The following is an 18,247-nucleotide window of genomic DNA, read 5'->3' on the forward strand; positions in this document are numbered from 1 at the left end:
TATCCCCATAACCCAGTAACCCCACCCAACACTAAGGGCAATTTTGGACACTAAGGGGCAATTTAGCACGGCCAATCCACCTAACCCGCACATCTTTGGACTGTGGGAGGAAACCGGAGCACCCGGAGGAAACCCACGCAGACACGGGGGAGGACGTGCAGACTCCGCACAGACAGTGACCCAAGCCGGGAATCGAACCTGGGACCCTGGAGCTGTGAAGCCATAGTGCTAACCACTACGCTATGGTGCTGCCCTCGTTTCGTCCCGTGTCAAGTGCTGTCGCTTAACTAAGCTAAGCTCGGGTCGCTGTTGCAATCCCAATCGTGTTTCTTGTCGACCTGTCACCTCATTATCGGAAGGATGTGGAAGCATTGGAAAGGGTGCAAAAGAGATTTCCCAGGATGCTGCCTGGATTGGAGGGTAGGTCTTATGAGGAAAGGTTGAGGGAGCTAGGGCTTTTCTCTTTGGAGCGGAGGAGGATGAGAGGCGACTTAATAGAGGTTTATAAGATGATGAGGGGGAGTGGACGTTCAGAGACTATTTCCTCGGGTGGATGTAGCTGTTACAAGGGGGCATAACTATAAGGTTCGGGGTGGGAGATATAGGAGGGATGTCCGAGGTAGGTTCTTTACTCAGAGAGTGGTTAGGGTGTGGAATGAACTGCCTGCAGTGATAGTGGAGTCGGACACTTTAGGAACTTCCAAGCGGTTATTGGATAGGCACATGGAGCACACCAGAATGACAGGGAGTGGGAGAGCTTGATCTTGGTTTCGGACAAGGCTCGGCACAACATGGAGGGCCGAAGGGCCTGTTCTGTGCTGTTCTGTTCTGTGTACTCCCTTCCGTGCCGTTCTGTTGGACCGTGGACGAATTGGGCTGGAGGGGACACGGTGAAAACACGATCCATCGTCATGACGGAGAATCGGATGCCTCACAAATCTCTCCTTCCTGACGATTGCCTTCGAGCTTGAGTTGGGTAGCTTGATTAGCTCCGGATAGCTCGAAAAGTAACCGATGACAAACAAATATTTTGCCGCCTTGGACGAAAAGCAGACTAAGGCCTACTTTCGACCATGGGAGGTGTGACGATTTTGTGCATAGTCAGCACCTCCTTCTGTTCGTGGATCTTCTGACACGTTTCACAATGGCCGACGAGACAACCAACGTCATGGTTTATTCCCGGCCACTTCGCGGACTTCCCATCCCCGTCACCCTTACCGTAAAGAGGTGTTATGACAGGGTATTCAACAGAGAACAAAGATAAGTACAGCACAGGAACAGGCCCTTCGGCCCTCCAAGCCCGTGCCGACCATGCTGCCCGTCTAAACTAAAATCTTCTCCACTTCCTGGGTCCGTATCCCTCTATCCCCATCCTATTCATGTATTTGTCAAGATGCCCCTTAAACGTCACTATCGTCCCTGCTCCCACCCCCTCCTCCGGCAGCGAGTTCCAGGCACCCACTACCCTCTGTGTAAAAAAACTTGCCTCGTACATCTCCTCTAAACCTTGCCCCTCGCACCTTAAACCTATGCCCCCTAGTAATTGACCCCTTTACCCTGGGGAAAAGCCTCTGACGATCCACCCTGTCTATGCCCCTCATAATTTTGTAGACCTCTATCAGGTCGCCCCTCAACCTCCGTCGTTCCAGTGAGAACAAACCGAGTTTATTCAACCGCTCCTCATAGCTAATGCCCTCCATACCAGGCAACATCCTGGTAAATCTCTTCTGCACCCTCTCTAAAGCCTCCACATCCTTCTGGTAGTGTGGCGGCCAGAATTGAACATTATTTCCCTGAGCAGGAATCCATTGACTGCTTCGTTCTCTCATTACGTTTCGGTAGTTTGACAAGTTACTTTGGGCCACCCCCGTGTGCATTTTGACACTCGTTGGAGAGTCTTATCTTCGCGTGTTTCTTCTTCGGTGACGTGTCGTCAGAGACAGGAAGGTTTCCTTATTTGCCGCTCGGTCAACGCCCCCAGTTCTCTTCCCAGGTTTGTCATTTTCCCCATTCTAAGGTTTCGATCGACCGTCAGAGGGTCCCATGCACAGTTAAGGCCCCCTCCTCCCCATGATCAGTCGGTCCGTCGCTACGGTGGGGTTTCCCCCCACGGTCTTTTTTATAAACTCCGTGTCGTCCCAGTTGGGAGCGTACACGTTAACCAGCACTACCGGTGCCCCACCTCGGACACAGCTGACCATGATGTACCCCCCCCCCCCCCCCGCCCTGAATCTGTAACCGTCCTTCTCACAGGGAACCTCGTCTTCTTGCTAAACAATACGGCTACTCCCCTAGCCCTCGTCCCGTAACATGAGTTTACATCAAATTTACTGACCCTCCCTTCAGCCCCCTCCCTCCAAGTCATTGATAAAAATCACAAGTAGCAGAGGACCGAGCACTGATCCCTGTGGTACACCGCTGGTAACTGGGCTCCAGTCTGAAAATTTTCCATCCACCACCACCCTCTGTCTTCTATGTGAGAGCCAGTTACTTATCTAATTGGCCAAATTTCCCTCTATCCCACACCTCCTTACTTTCTTCATGGGCTGACCATGGGGAACCTTATCAAACAAAGCTATCAAAAGATTTGCCTGGTTTCTGGGTACGCGCACGAAAAATATATCTTTAAATGTTGTTTTTTTTCGGATTGTCCGGTTCTGTGCCTTACCACCAACTGAGATTTACGAGGATGCTTCCAGGACTTGATGGTCTGAGTTATACGGAGAGGCTGGATAGATTGGGCCTTATTTCCCTGGAGCGTAGGAGGCTTAGGGGTGATCTTATAGCGGTCTGTAAAATAATGAGGGGCATAGATAAGATAGATGGTCAACATCTTTTCCCAAAGGTGGAGGAGTCTAGAACTAGAGGGCAAAGGTTGAAGGTGAGAGGGGAGAGATACCCTGTGAGTAGTGGATGAGGTGGAGGGCTGTTGTGGGCTGCAAAGAAACATTGATAGGATGCAGAGCTGGGCCGAGAAGTGGCAGATGGAGTTTAAACCTGATAAGTGCGAGGTGATTCATTTTGGTCGGACAAATTTGAATGCGGAATACAGGGTCAACGGCAGGGTTCTGAGGAATGTGGAGGAACAGAGAGATCTTGGGGTTCATGTCCACAGATCTTTGAAGGTTGCCACTCAAGTGGATAGAGCCGTGAAGAAGGCCTATAGTGTGTTGGCGTTTATTAACAGGGGGCTTGAGTTTAAGAGCCGCAGGGTTATGCTGCAACTGTACAGGACCCTGGTGAGACCACATTTGGAGTATTGTGTGCAGTTCTGGTCACCGCACTATAGGAAGGATGTGGAAGCATTGGAAAGGGTGCAAAGGAGATTTACCAGGATGCTGCCTGGATTGGAGGGTAGGTCTTATGAGGAAAGGTTGAGGGAGCTTGGAGCGGAGGAGGATGAGAGGCAACTTAATAGAGGTGTAGAAGATGATGAGGGAGATAGATAGGGTGGATGTACAGAGACTATTTCCTCGGGTGGGTGTAGCTGTTACAAGGGGGCATAGCTATAAGATTCGGGGTGGGAGATATAGGAGGGATGTCCGAGGTAGGTTCTTTACTCAGAGAGTGGTTAGGGTGTGGAATGGACTGCCTGCTGTGATAGTGGAGTCAGACACTTTAAGAACTTCCAAGCGGTTATTGGATGGGCACATGGAGCAGACCAGAATGACAGGGAGTGGGATAGCTTGATCTTGGTTTCGGACAAGGCTCGGCACAACATTGAGGGCCCACTGTGCTAAACCAGCCCCTTGGATCCCGAGTTGGGACCCGCCCGAGAGAGCGCGAAAGATCGGAGGAACTGCGCGACGAACAGTCTCTCTCTTTCTTGGGCCCTGTGATTTGGCTTCTGTGAACCAGCCCAGTTCAAGGACCCGGCCACCTCCAACCGCGACACGTAGGGACTTAGACAAAGGCCTTATCTAATCTGCACAGAGCCGTCCACTTGGAAGGTAAGTACAGTTCGGTTCAACTGCTAGATATAGCCTAATGTGTCGTAGTGTGTAAGTTATCAAGTACAGAACTAATCCGATGTTTGATAATAAACTGTGATTGTGTTAAAATACTAGTTGTGCGGCCATCAGATCTGTGACGCAGTTCCATAAGAAACGTTCAGGCGGCCATTTTAAGCAGGCGACAGGAGCCGCCATCTTGCGCCAGAAATGCGTCAGCTGACATGAACCACGGCAACGTCCAGCGCATGGCAAAGTTTGTTCCCGGTGTGGCCGTCAAAATCATTTTGCAAAACAGTGTTTTTTCACGCGCCGGGCCGGAGAATCGGCGCAACCGCGCCCCGACGTCGGCGCACGATTCTCCGAGGTGCGAATTTTTGACGCGAGAAAAGCAGAGTCCCGCCGGCGCCGTTCACCCTGGCCGCTGCCGGCGCGAACCACTTTGTTGCGCGGCCGGCCCTCTGAAACCCCCGCGCCACGTTGCTTAGGGGCCGGCGCGCTGAAGAAGTCCCCCGCGCATGCGCAGATCGGCGCGACCCAAACTGCGCATGCGCGGCGCCCATTTGGCGCCGGGAAGTGGAGTGGCGTGAACCACTCCAGCACCATGCTGGCCACCGGTGGTCCCCGAGCGATGGCGTTCACGACGGCGTGAACACTTTGTCTCCCTTTTGGAGAATCGCGCCCCCCCCCCACCCCCGATGAGTCCGAATATAAATGAGGAAGAGTTTTTACTGACCAGTTGGGATAACAACGACGATCCAGCTGCCGCTGTCGAAAACAGACCGGACAATTCCAGCGATGCTGGGCGACACACTGATAAAACGCAAGCTCGACACCGGGGCCAGGGCAAACCTCCTCAGCCAGTGCGATTTGCTGTGAGGTCCACCGTAAATCCACCAACAGTGCTGATGGACAACGCGGGAATGAGATTGAGACGCTGGGGGAACGTGAACGCGAAGCATGGGTACACAGCAGGAGTCACATCGTCCCACTCTCCCCCGTGGACACGAAACGCGAGTCCATTATAGGGGCGGATGCCTGCGAGACCCTGAACCTAGTTGAGCGGCTGTACGTTCCAGGCAGCCAGGGTTGCGAAAACTCCAAAGTATGTCATGGAGTTCACCTGACCTACAACTGTTGACCGATTTTGGTTACGGGGAGCACGAGGGCCCACTTTCATAGAACATAGAACAGTACAGCACAGAACAGGCCCTTCGGCCCTCGATGTTGTGCCGAGCAATGATCACCCTACTCAAACCCACGTATCCACCCTATACCCGTTACCCAACAACCCCCCCCCTTAACCTTACTTTTTAGGACACTACGGGCAATTTAGCCTGGCCAATCCACCTAACCCGCACATCTTTGGACTGTGGGAGGAAACCGGAGCACCCGGAGGAAACCCACGCACACACGGGGAGGACGTGCAGACTCCACACAGACAGTGACCCAGCCGGGAATCGAAGCTGGGATCCTGGAGCTGTGAAGCATTTATGCTAACCACCATGCTACCGTGCTGCCCCTTACCTTGTTATTCAACGGAGGCCTTTTAATCAAAAACAAAGTTGAATCTACAAATCTAGTTAACGTTTTTATAAACACACACAGTAAGCATCTTCATCAACTACAAACATAAATACCCCACACAGCTACAGTTCTCTATGTATAACCTTAATGAATTCCTCCTTAACTGTTCCAATTCAATAACAAGATCCCAGAAAACCCTTTCCAAAGGTGCGGCCAGCACACGGCACCTCAGGACCTGGTACAGGTTGGGGCTGATACAGCTGAAAGTGGTATGTGGAACGCACCTCACAAGGGCGAGGATGAGCCGGCTCTTTGAGGGGGTAGAAGATGTGTGTGGAAAGTGTTTGTTGGAACGTAGTCCGGGGGGGGGGGGGGGTTGGCGCTGCTGAACTTTTAATATAGCCGTAATTAAGAAGTGGGGGGGAGGGGGGGGGGGTGTGGGAGCGGGAAGAGGCGGCATCGTGCAAAAACACACGTTTGGGGGGCACCGATAACGGCACCTCTGCCGTTCTCGCCGGCCCAATACTCCACAAGCCCGGTGGTAATGGCAACTCTGAGAGTCTGGGGTCAGTGGAGGGAATATAGGAGAGCGGAGGAAGTGTCGGTCTGGGCCCCGATTTACAACAACCCCTTGGTTTGTACCGGGAAGACTTGATGGAGGGCTTTGGAGAGGGCAGAGAGCAGGGATCGAGAGGATGGGAGATCTATTTATTGATGGGAGCTTCCCTAGCTTGAAGGATTCGGAGGAGAAATTTGAATTGCCAGCAGGGAATGGGTTTAGATATCTGTAGGTATCTGTGGGTGTGCGTGCCCTGTAACACGTGGGAGTCATTGCCCAGCATCCCAATCATATCCTGATGCCAGGGCACAGCGGGACGCAACACCACACACACACAACGGCCAACATCCTCAGGGGACTCTGGGGCTGGAGGACCCAGGTCACTTGTCGACGGTACACGCACGAGTCGGACGTTCTGCGAAGACCCTTCTGAGAAGGCAGCTTCCGGCCTTTACGCTGCTGCTGCCATGGGGGATACAGGACAGGGTAGTTTCCAGAACATGGGGGTAAGAGGGGAAGGTAGATATCTACAAAGAAGCTCCAGGGTCCCAGGTTCGATTCCCGGCTTGGGTCACTGTCTGTGCAGAGTCTGCACATCCTCCCCGTGTGTGCGTGGGTTTCCTCCGGGTGCTCCGGTTTCCTCCCACAGTTCAAAGATGTGCGGGTTAGGTGGATTAGCCATGATAAATTGCCCTTAGTGACCAAAATTGCCCTTAGGGTTGGGTGGGGTTACTGGGTTATGGGGATAGGGTGGAGGTGTTGATCTTGGGTAGGGGGTAGGGTGCTCTTTCCAAGAGCTGGTGCAGACTCGATGGGCCGAATGGCCTCCTTCTGAACTGTAAATTCTATGTAAACTCTGCAAACTTATGGAGTCGGAGGAAACTCAGATAGGGGAACTAAAGGGTAAGTGGGAGGACGAGCTAGGAGGAGAGATAGAGGGAGTTCTGTGGGCGGATGTCTTAAGCAGGGCTAATATCTCTTCATCATGTGCCAGGCTTAGCCTGATACAATTTAAGGTAGTTCACTGGGCACACACGACAGTGGCTAGGATGAGCAAGTTTTTCGGGGTAGAGGATAGGTGTGCGAGGTGTGCAGGAAGCCCAGGAAACCATGTCCACATGTTTTGGGACATGCCCGAAGCTCAGAGGGTCTTGGCAGCGTTTTGTTAAGGCGATATCTACGCTGCTAAAAACACGGGTGGTGCCGAGTCTGGAGGTAGCGATCTTTGGGAGTGTCGGAAGAGCCGGGAGCTCAGGGGGCGAAAGAGGCCGACGTCCTGGCCTTTGCCTCCCTGGTAGCCCGGAGACGGATCTTGTTAATGTGGAGGGGCTCAAAGCCCCCGAGTGTAGAGACCTGGGTTAGCGACATGGCTGGGTTTCTCAGCCTCGAGAAAATAAAGTTCGCCTTAAGGGGGGGGGGGGGGGGGGGGGGGGGGGGGGGGGGGTCAATGTTCGGGTTTATGCATTGACGTGACCATCAATTCACTAGAGACACGATTGGAAGTAAACTGTGGTTTTAATAGTCTTACGACTGAGCCTGCCTGCGACCTAAGAACTGAGAGCAGGCTCACACGGCTGCAGCACTTTATACTTCCGGTAGTGGGAGGGGCCATGGGCGGAGCCGAGGGTGGAGCCCTGTACAAGCGCCTCATCTCCCCCTATGGGCAGAGCCGCACAACGGCGAAAGTGGTGCACGTGAAACTGGACCCGGGCCCCCGGGAGGCCATATTCCGACCAGCCGGGGTTGGGAACGGGCGCGGAGGCCGATGTTGTAGCCTTTGCCTCATTGATCGCTCGAAGGCGGATCCTGTTAGGGTGGAGGTCAACCTCTCCACCCTGTGCCCTGGCGTGACGAGGGGGGCCTGTTGGAATACTTGACTCTTGAGAAGGTCAGGTTTGAACTGAGGGGAAGGATTTACATAGATTTACATAGAATTTACAGTGCAGAAGGAGGCCATTTGGCCCATCGAGTCTGCACCGGCTCTTGGAAAGAGCACCCTACCCAAGGTCAACACCTCCACCCTATCCCCATAACTCAGTAACCCCACCCAACACTAAGGGCAATTTTGGACACTAAGGGCAATTTATCATGGCCAATCCACCTAGCCTGCACATCTTTGGACTGTGGGAGGAAACCGGAGCACCCGGAGGAAACCCACGCACACACGGGGAGGATGTGCAGACTCCGCACAGACAGTGACCCAAGCCGGAATCGAACCTGGGACCCTGGAGCTGTGAAGCGATTGTGCTATCCACAATGCTACCGTGCTGCCTTGGAGATGGAGGGGTTCTACAATTCATGGGCGTTATTCATCATGCACTTTCGAGAACTGGATCACATCGAACATTAGTTGGGGCGGGGTGGGTGGGAGGGTTTGGGGGGAGGGGGGTGTGTCTGTTGGGGTGGGTGGGTGGGACGGTTGAGGGGAGGGGGACTGTGTGTGTTAATGGTGACTATGGATGATTCCTGATTCCTTTTTGTCATTTGTTCGTGTGACCATGCGGGCGAATGTTTGGGGTTTGGTAGGAGGATGGGATCGTTGTTATTGATCTGGGGATTGACATATCTGTCACTGATTGTTGTTTATTGTTGGTAGGTGTAAATTTGGGAGAAAATGTAAAAAATTAGGGGAATAAAAATCCTTTTTAAATATCGGTGCCGAGGTGGACGCACATTAATGTGGCACCGCAGGAGATAGGTGAGATTCTCACTGAACATTTGAAATGAATGAAAATGAAAATGGCTTATTGTCACGAGTAGGCTTCAAATGAAGTTACTGTGAAAAGCCCCTAGTCGCCACATTCCGGCGCCTGTCCGGGGAGGCTGGTACGGGAATCGAACCGTGCTGCTGGCCTGCCTTGGTCTGCTTTAAAAGCCAGCGATTTAGCCGAGTGAGCTAAACCAGCCCCTCTTCCCTGTGTTTAAAAAAAAATAATTTTTATTGGAATTTTTTGAAAAGTATATATCAACAGAACAATAATAATAATAACAATAATAAACACCCCCCCCCGGCACCCGCAACAATGCATGTAACAAACCCCCCCTCCCCTCCCCAAACCCAATAAACAACAAAATTAACAATAAGCAAATTCACTTAAACATTATCCCCCTGAAACCCCCCCCCTCCCCCCCCACCCCCGGGTTGCTGCTGCTGCTGACCTAGTTCCTTATCGTTGAGCCAGAAAGTCCAAAGATGTGCGGGTTAGGTGGATTGGCCATGATAAATTGCCCTTAGTGTCCAAAATTGCCCTTAGTGTTGGCAGGGTTACTGAGTTATGGGGATAGGGTGGAGGTGTTGACCTTGGGTAGGGGGTAGGATGCTCTTTCCAAGAGCCGGTGCAGACTCGATGGGCCGAATGGCCTCCTTCTGCACTGTAAATTCTATGTAAATCTATGTAAAGTCGGGGAAAGGCTGCCACCTCCTAAAGAACCCTTGTACCGACCCCCCTTAGTGTCCAAAATTGCCCTTAGTGTTGGGCGGGGTTACTGAGGGTGAAGGTGTTGACCTTGGGTAGGGGGTAGGATGCTCTTTCCAAGAGCCGGTGCAGACTCGATGGGCCGAATGGCCTCCTTCTGCACTGTAAATTCTATGTAAATCTATGTAAAGTTGGGGAAAGGCTGCCACCTCCTAAAGAACCCTTGTACCGACCCCCTCAGGGCGAATTTGACCCTCTCCAGCTTAATGAATCCCGCCGTGTCATTGATAGGAGAAAGACAGGAAGACTTGGGAACCTGGGAAGGTTAGTGCAGATATATTGGAAACAGTTCGCATTACAGTAGAGGAGGTGATGGACGTATTCAAATGTATGATGGTGGATAAATCTCCTGGCCCTGACCAGGTACATCCAAGAACACTGCGTGAGGATGGACGAGATATTGCAGGAACCCTGGCTGAGATATCTGCATCATCGTTAACCACGGGCGAGGTATCAGAAGACTGGAGGGTGGCAAATGTCGTCCCCTTGGTAAAAGAAGAGCAAAGAGAAACCTGGGAATTATAGAGCGGTAAACCTGACATCCAGGGATATACTTCTGAGGCTGTATAAGGCTCTGGTCAGACCCCATTTGGAGTATTGTGAGCAGTTTTGGGCCCCGTATCTAAGGAAGGACGTGCTGGGGCCTTGGAAAGGGTCCAGAGGGAGGTTCACAAGAACGATCCCTGGAATAGAACATAGAACAGTACAGCACAGAACAGGCCCTTCGGCCCTCAATGTTGTGCCGAGCCATGATCACCCTACTCAAACCCACGTATCCACCCTATACCCGTAACCCAACAAGAGCTTGTCGTAGGAGAAACGGTTGAGGACTCTGGGTCTGTACTTAGAACATAGAACATAGAACAGTACAGCACAGAACAGGCCCTTTGGCCCTCGATGTTGTGTCGAGCAATGATCACCCTACTTAAACCCACGTAACCCGTATACCCGTAACCCAACAATCCCCCCATTAACCTTACACTACGGGCAATTTAGCATGGCCAATCCACCTAACCCGCACATCTTTGGACTGTGGGAGGAAACCGGAGCACCCGGAGGAAGCCCACGCACACACGGGGAGGACGTGCAGACTCCACACAGACAGTGACCCAGCTGGGAATCGAACCTGGGACCACTGGAGCTGTGAAGCATTGATGCTAACCACCATGCTACCGTGAGGCCCCTGGAGTTTAGAAGGATGAGGGGGGGATCTTATTGAAATGTACAGGATACTGCGAGGCCTAGATAGAGTGGATGTGGCGAGGATTTGTAGGAAAAACTAGTAGCAGAGGACACCATCTCAGACTGAAGGGGCTGGTTTAGCTCACTGAGCTGGCTTTTAAAGCAGACCAAGCAGGCCAGCAGCACGGTTGGATTCCCGTACCAGCCTCCCCGGACAGGCGCCGGAATGTGGCGACTAGGGGCTTTTCACAGTAACTTCATTGAAGCCTACTCGTGACAATAAGCGATTTTCATTTCATTTTTTTCATTTTCAAGGGACGATGCTTTAAAACGGAGATGAGGAGGCATTTCTTCAGCCAGAGGGTGGGTGAATCTGTGGAACTCTTTGCCGCAGAAGGCTGTGGAGGCCAAATCACTGAGTGTCTTTAAGAGAGAGATAGGTAGGTTCTTGATCAATAAGGGGATCCGGGGTTATGGGTGGAAGGCAGGAGAATGGGGACGAGAAAATATCAGCCATGATTGAATGGCGGAGCAGACTTGATGGGCCGAGTGGCCTAATACTGCTCCTATGTTGTATGGTCTTATCTGTGCTGGGTGAGTTACAAGAGCGGATTCTACAAGCATTTGGAAATAGAGGGTTTGATTAGGGGCAGTCAGCACAGCTTTGTGCATGGGAGATCATGCCGTACAAATTTGTTAGAGTTCTTTGATGAAGTGACCAGGAAGGTTGATGAGGGCAGGGCAGTAGATGTAGTGTACAAGGACTTCAGTAAGGCCTTTGATAAAGTTCCACATGGCAGGCTGCTCTGGAAGGTCAAATCACATGGAATTCAGGGAGAGCTGGCAAATTGGATATACATTTGGCTTTGTGGTAGGGTAATGGTGGAAGGATGCTTGTTGTACTGGAGGCCTGGGACTCGTGGTGTGCCTCAGGGCTCAGTACTGGGCCCATTGCTGTCTGTTATCAATATCAATGATTTGGATGAGAATGTACAAGGCATGATCAGTAAGATTGCAGATGACACAAAATAGTTGGCATTGTAGACAACGAGGAAGGTGATCAAAAATGGCACCAGGATCTTGATCAGCTGGGGACGTGGGCCGAGAAGTGGCAAATGCAGTTCAACACAGATAGGTGCGAGGTGTTGCATTTTGAAAAGTCAAGTCAAATTGGGAATTGAACCCACGCTGCTGGCCTTGTTCTGCATCGCAAGCCAGCTGTTTAGCCCACTGCGCTAAACCAGCCCTTGCTAGTTCCAGAAGAGTTGACCAAACTAAAATAGTAGCCTAGTCTGAGTAGTATTCTGTTTGTTATCTTTCCACGTGTTCATCAATCAATCATCATTCCAGTGAAGTCACCAGATGTTCAGTGTACACCATTGCAACGGGAAGGTCACAGAACACACTTATCTGGTGGGCGCGCCCCTCTGCGCCCCGGGATTTCCCTTTGTCCAGGAGACACCCAACATGGCCGCCAACTGTGTGTACGCCACATGGGTGCGCCCCTGTGCTCCGGGGGTTCTCTTTGTCAAAGAGGTACCCAACATGTCCACCAACTGTGTGTATGCCACATGGGTGCGTCCCTACACACCGGGGTCTCCCTTTGTTTTGGGACCCGCCATCTTGTGCCACCATCTTGTTTCCTCGGCATGGCCCACGTCTGCCCTCCCAACAAGGTTCTCTCTGCCCTTGATGCCCTTCTGACAGGCCCACGATCCGGGCGTTCTGTCGCCGGGACCCGTTCTCCTGGTCCTCGCCTTCCCCTTCAAGCTCCCCTGGGTCCGCCACCAGCCTTCTGCTCCCAGAGAGGCGACCCTGCCGCTCTGATCCATCGAGGGGCTCTCTCCAGTCCTCACCTGCGCCTCCACTTTCTTCCCCCAACTCGTTCAATGTCTTTTGTAGGGCGTCCATCGCCTCCATCATTGCCCCCTTGACCGAAATCTGGATGTCAATCCTCATCGCCTCTGTCATGGTGGCCAGCTACTTCTTGAGGGTCATGGGGTGGTGAGGAGGTGGGGGGGGGTGGCGCTGGAGACACGATCATGGATCAGTGAGCACTTGACACACGCCAAGTGGTTTCCCGTGGGTGTGCGTGCCCTGTAACACGTGGGAGTCATTGCCCAGCATCCCAATCACACCCTGATGCCCGGGCACAGCGGGGCGCAACACCACACACACGCAGCGGCCAACATCCTCAGGCGGCTCTGGGGCCAGAGGGCCCAGGGCTCACTTGTCGATGGTACACGCACGAGTCGGACGTTTTGCCAAGATCCTCAGCCATGTCCGTCACCGACTGCGCCATACCCGGGACACCTTCACTAATGGTGCCAATGTCATGCACCAGGCTCCCCACTGTGGTCGCCACCCTAGCAGTGTTGGCCTCGGTGTGGCAGAATGGACGCGTGGTCAGTGGCAGGGATGGGGCAGTCACAATGGCCAATCACTACTCACGCTTGACAGTTCCCCCGGGTGGAGCCCAGTGGTCCTCACCTCTACGGCGCCTGTCAGCCTCCGCGTGGGACACCACCCTGTCCTCGGCCACCCCGTTCACCTCCGGGAAACTCGCCGCAAGTCCCACTTGTCAGTACACTTAGATATTGTTCGGGAGAATCGCACCCTCTATCTCAATGTCTCTATCTCTCTGTCTCTCCCTCTGTCTCACTCTGTCTCTCTCTCTCTCTGTCTCTCCCTCTCTTTCTGTCTCTCTCTGTCTCTGTCTCTCTCTCTTTCTGTCTCGCTCTGTCTCTCTCCATGTCTCTTTCTCTCTCAGTCTACCTCCCTCAATATCTGTGCCTCTCTCTCCTCCGCTCTCTCTATTTGTTTCTCTCTCACTCCCTCTCTCTATGTCTCTCTTAAGCCAATCTCACTCTGTATTTCTCGCTCTCTCTCTGTCTCCTTACTGTCTCTATCTCTCTGTATCTTGTTCTCCCTATCTCTGTCTCTCTCTGTATCTCACTGTCTCTCTCTCTGCCTATCTCTCTGTCTCTCTCTCTCTCCCTCTCTGTCTCTCTCTCTCTGTTTCTGTCTGTCTTTCTCACGGTCTCTCTCTGTCTCTGTCTCTGTTTCTCTCTCTGTGCCTGTCTCTGTCTCTCTCTCTCTGTCTCTCTCTGTCAGTCTCTCTCTGTCTGTTTCTCTGCCTATCTCTCCCTGTCTTCTCTCTCTGTCTCTCACTGTCTCTCTCTCTGCCGCTCCTTCTCTGTCTCTCTAACCCTCTCTCTGTCTCTCTCTCTGTGTCTCTCTCTCTTTCTAGCTCTCTCTCTCTCAGCCTGTCTCTGTCTCTCTGTCTTTCTCTCTGTTTCTGCCTCACTCCCTTTCTCTCTCAGTCTCTTTCTCTCTCTCTCTGTCGCTCCGTCTCTCTCTGTCTCTCTCCCTCTTTCTCTCTGTGTTTCCCACACTCTCTGTTTCTCTCACTGCCTCTCTCTCTCTCCCTCTGTCTCTCTCTGTCTCTCTATGTCTCTCTCTCTGTCTCTGTTTCTCTCTGTGTTTCCCACTCTCTCTCTGTCTCTCTCACTGTCTCTCTCCCTCTCCCTCTGTTTCTCTCTGTCTCTCTCCCTCTGTCTCTCTCTCACTGTCTGTCTACTTCGTTGCCTCCCTCTTTCTCTCTCTCTCTCTCTGTCTCTCAGTCTTTCTCTCTGTCTCCGTCTCTGTCCCTCTATCTCTCTTTTTCTGTCTCTCTCTCCCTCTCTCTCTCACCCTCTCTCTATCTCTCTCTCTGCCTCCCTCCCTCTTTCTCTACCTCTCTCTGTCTCACTCTCTGTCTCGCCCTCTCTCTCTGTCTGTCTCTGTCTGTCTCTCTCTCCCATACTCTGTTTCTCTCTGTCTCTCTCTCTGTCTCGCTCACTCTCACTCTGTCTCTGTCTCTCTCTCTGTGTCTCACTTTCTCTGTCTCTCTCTGTCTGTCTCTCTCTCTGACTCTTTCTCGCTCTCTCTCTCTCTGGCTCTCGCTCTCTCTGTCTCTCGCTCTCTCTGTCCCTCTCTCTCTCCCTGTCTCTCTCTCTCTCCCTCCCTCTCTCTTCCCCTCTCTCTCTCTCCCACTCTCTCTCTCTCCCTCCCCCTCTCTCTCTCCCTCCCTCCCTCCCCCTCCCTCTCTCTCTCTCCCTCCCTCTCTCTATCTCTCCGCCCCCACATTCCCTTCTCAGCTCTGGGAGGCTCCGCTCCGAGCTCCGCCACTGGGATCAGCACCAGGGACAGCGCCCGCGGCCGTCAGCACCAGGGATCAGCACCAGGAGCAGCGGCATTCAGCACCAGAGACATCGGCATTCAGCACCAGGGACAGCGGCCGCCAGCACCAGGGACAGCGGCCGCCAGCATGGAGGCGGCTGGCCGAGGAATCGCTGCTGCAATGCACGGTAGCGAGGGGAGAGGGAGAGAGAGGAGGAGAGGGTGGGGAGGGTGGGGAGGGAGAGGGTGGAGGGAGAGAGGGAGACAGGGAGAGAGGGAGAGAGAGAGAGAGAGGGAGGAGGGAGGGAGAGGGGGAGGGGTAGGGAGACAGGGAGAGGGAGGAGGGGGAGGGAGTGACAGAGGCACAGAGAGAGAGAGACAGAGAGAGAAAGAGAGACTGAGAGATAGAGAGAGCCAGGGAGAGACACAGATAAACAGAGAGAGAGACTGAGAGGTAGAAAGAGCCAGGGTGAGACAGAGAGAGAGAGAGAGACAGAGAGAGAGAGAGGCAGAGAGAGAGATAGAGAGAGAGAGACAGAGAGAGAGACACAGAGAGAGAGAGAGAGAGAGACAGAGACAGAGAGAGAGACAGACAGAGAGAGACAGAGAGACAGAGAGAGAGAGAGAGAGAGAGACAGAGTGATTCTGTTGACCAGCCTTCCCTCTGCCTCTGGCTCTTTCTACATAGCTGTCACTATCTATCTCGCTATCTATCTCTCTCCCTCTTTCTCCTTCCCTTTCTCTCTGTGTGTCTCTGTCTCTCTCTGTCTGTCTCTCTCTCTGACTCTTTCTCTCTCTCTCTCTCTGGCTCTCGCTCTCTCCCTCCCTCTCTCCCTTCCTTCCTCGCTCTCTCTTTCTCTCCCTACGTCTGTCTTTCCAACTCCCTCCCTCAACCTCACTCTCTGTATCACTCTCCCCTTCTTTATCTCTCTCTCTGTCCCTCCACCTCCTCCTCTTTCTCCCCTTCTCTGTCTCTCTCTCTCTGTCTCTCTCTGTCTCTCTCTGTTTCTGTCTCTCCTTTTCTTTCTCTGTGTCTCACCCTCTCCCTCTGTCTCTCTCTCTCTTGTTCCAACCACCACCTCGATTGAAAAAACAGCCTTCTGCTCTGAGCTATTTTCTATTTCTTTTATTTAACAGAGGCTGTTCCAGCTGCCCTTCCCCCAGCTTTTCGTCTCTGCAACACCCAGTTTGTTATGTAAGAAATCTCCCATCTCACAGCCAACTGAGTATCTCTGTGTGTAAAAGGGAGTGTGTGTGTGTGATGAGAGAGTGTCTGTGTGTGTGTGTGAGAGAGTGTGTGTGTGAGAGAGCGTGTGTGTGAGAGAGAGTATGTGAGAGTGTGTGTGTGAGAGAGTGTGAGAGAGTGTGTGAGAGTGTGTGTAAGAGAGTGTGTGAGAATGTGTGTGAGAGTGTGTGTGAGTGTGTGAGAGAGCATGTGTGAGAGAGAGAGTGTGTGTGAGATAGAGTGTGTGTGAGAGAGAGTGTGAGAGTGTGTGTGTGTGAGAGAGAGCATCTGTAACCTCCTTCAGCCCCCACAACCCTCCCTATCTCTTAACCTCCTCCAATCCCTACAACCCTCCATATCTCTGTAATCTCATCCAGTCCCTACAATCCTCCCTATCTCTGTAACCTCATCCAGTCCCTACAATCCTCCCTATCTCTGTGACCTCCTCCAGGCCCTACATCCCTCCCTATCTCTGTAACCTCCTACAGCCCCGACAGCCCTCCCTATCTCTGTAACCTCTTCCAGATTGGATTTGTTTATTGCCACGTGTACCAAGGTACAGTGAAAAGTATTCGTCTGTGTACAGTCCAAACAGATCGTTCCATATATGAAAAACATTGAAGATAAGACAGATACACAATGTAACTACACAACACTGGCATCGGGTGAAGCATACAGGGTGTAGTGTTAATGAGGTCAGTCAATAAGAGGGTCATTTAGGAGTCTGATAACAGCGGGGAAGAAGCTGTTTTTGAGTCTGTTCGTGCGTGTTCTCAGACTTCTGTATCTCCTGCCCAATGGAAGAAGTTGGAAGAGTGAGTAAGCCGGGTGGGAGGGGGTCTTTGATTATGCTGCCCGCTTTCCCCCGGCAGCGGGAGGTGTAGATGGAGTCAATGGATAGGAGGCGGGTTTGTGTGATGGACTGGGCCATGTTCAGGACTCTCTGAAGTTCCTTGCGGTCCTGGGCCGAACAGTTGCCATACCAGGCTGTGATGCAGCCCGATAGGATGCTTTCTCTGGTGCATCTGTAAATTGGTAAGAGTCAATGCGGACATGCCGAATTTCCTTAGTTTCCTGAGGAGGTATAGGCGCTGTTGTGCTTTCTTGGTGGTAGTGTCAACGTGGGTGGACCAGGACAGATTTTTGGTGATGTGCACCCCTAGGAATTTGAAACTGCTAACCATCTCCACCTCGGCCCCGTTGATGCTGACAGGGGTGTGTACAGTACTTTGCTTCCTGAAGTCAATGACCAGCTCTTTAGTTTTGCTGGCATTGAGGGAGAGATTGTTGTCACTGCACCACTCCACTAGGTTCTCTATCTCCCTCCTGTATTCAGACTCGTCGTTGTTCGAGATCCGGCCCACTATGGTCGTATCGTCAGCAAACTTGTAGATGGAGTTGAAACCAAGTTTTACCACGCAGTCGTGTGTGTACAGGGAGTAGAGTAGGGGGCTAAGTACGCAGCCTTGCGGGGCACCGGTATTGAGGACTATTGTGGAGGAGGTGTTGGTGTTCATTCTTACTGATTGTGGTCTGTGGGTCAGAAAATCGAGGATCCAGTTGCAGAGTGGGGAGCCAAGTTCTAGGTTTTGGAGCTTTGATATGAGCTTGGCTGGGATTATGGTGTTGAAGACGGAGCTGTAGTCAATAAATAGGAGTCTGATGTTGGAGTCCTTGTTGTCGAGATGCTCTAGGGATGAGTGTAGGGCCAGGGAGATGGCTTCTGCTGTGGACCGGTTGGGGCAGTATGCGAATTGCAGTGGATCAAGGCATTCTGGGAGTATGGACTTGATGCACCCCATGACTACAAGTCTACATTCAGTGAAGCATTTGATTAGGTCCCTCTTGGCAGGCTGGTGCAAAAGATAGGGTCACAAGGGGTCAGAGGAGGATGAGCTAGATAGATTCAGAACCGGCTTGGCCACAGAAGACAGAGGTTAGCAGTGGAAGGATGTTTTCCGAATGGAGGTCTGTAACTGTTCGTCGTTAGTATAGTGGTTAGTATCCCGGCCTGTCTAGCAGGAGACCGGGGTTCAATTCCCCGATGGGGAGTTTGTACCTCTCCTGGAAAAAGACGGCAATCCTTTGAGGGCAGCACGGTAGCATTGTGGATAGCACAATCGCTTCACAGCTCCAGGGTCCCAGGTTCGATTCCGGCTTGGGTCAC

At 52.4% G+C, this 18,247-nt stretch overlaps 1 protein-coding gene across 1 annotated transcript in view; it reads left to right on the forward strand.

The window, feature by feature from the left end:
- Positions 1 to 4,648: 4,648 nt before the first annotated feature.
- LOC119960451 (serine/arginine repetitive matrix protein 2-like) overlaps positions 4,649 to 18,247 on the forward strand; it is a 47,109-nt gene continuing 33,510 nt past the window's right edge. The window contains exons 1-2 of the mRNA XM_038788176.1: positions 4,649 to 4,837; positions 9,744 to 10,001. Coding sequence (XP_038644104.1) covers positions 4,649 to 4,837; positions 9,744 to 10,001 — 447 coding nt within the window. The remainder of the gene's footprint in view (positions 4,838 to 9,743; positions 10,002 to 18,247) is intronic.

The sequence above is a fragment of the Scyliorhinus canicula genome, unplaced genomic scaffold, assembly GCF_902713615.1.
Source record: "Scyliorhinus canicula unplaced genomic scaffold, sScyCan1.1, whole genome shotgun sequence".
Classification (NCBI taxonomy): domain Eukaryota; kingdom Metazoa; phylum Chordata; class Chondrichthyes; order Carcharhiniformes; family Scyliorhinidae; genus Scyliorhinus; species Scyliorhinus canicula.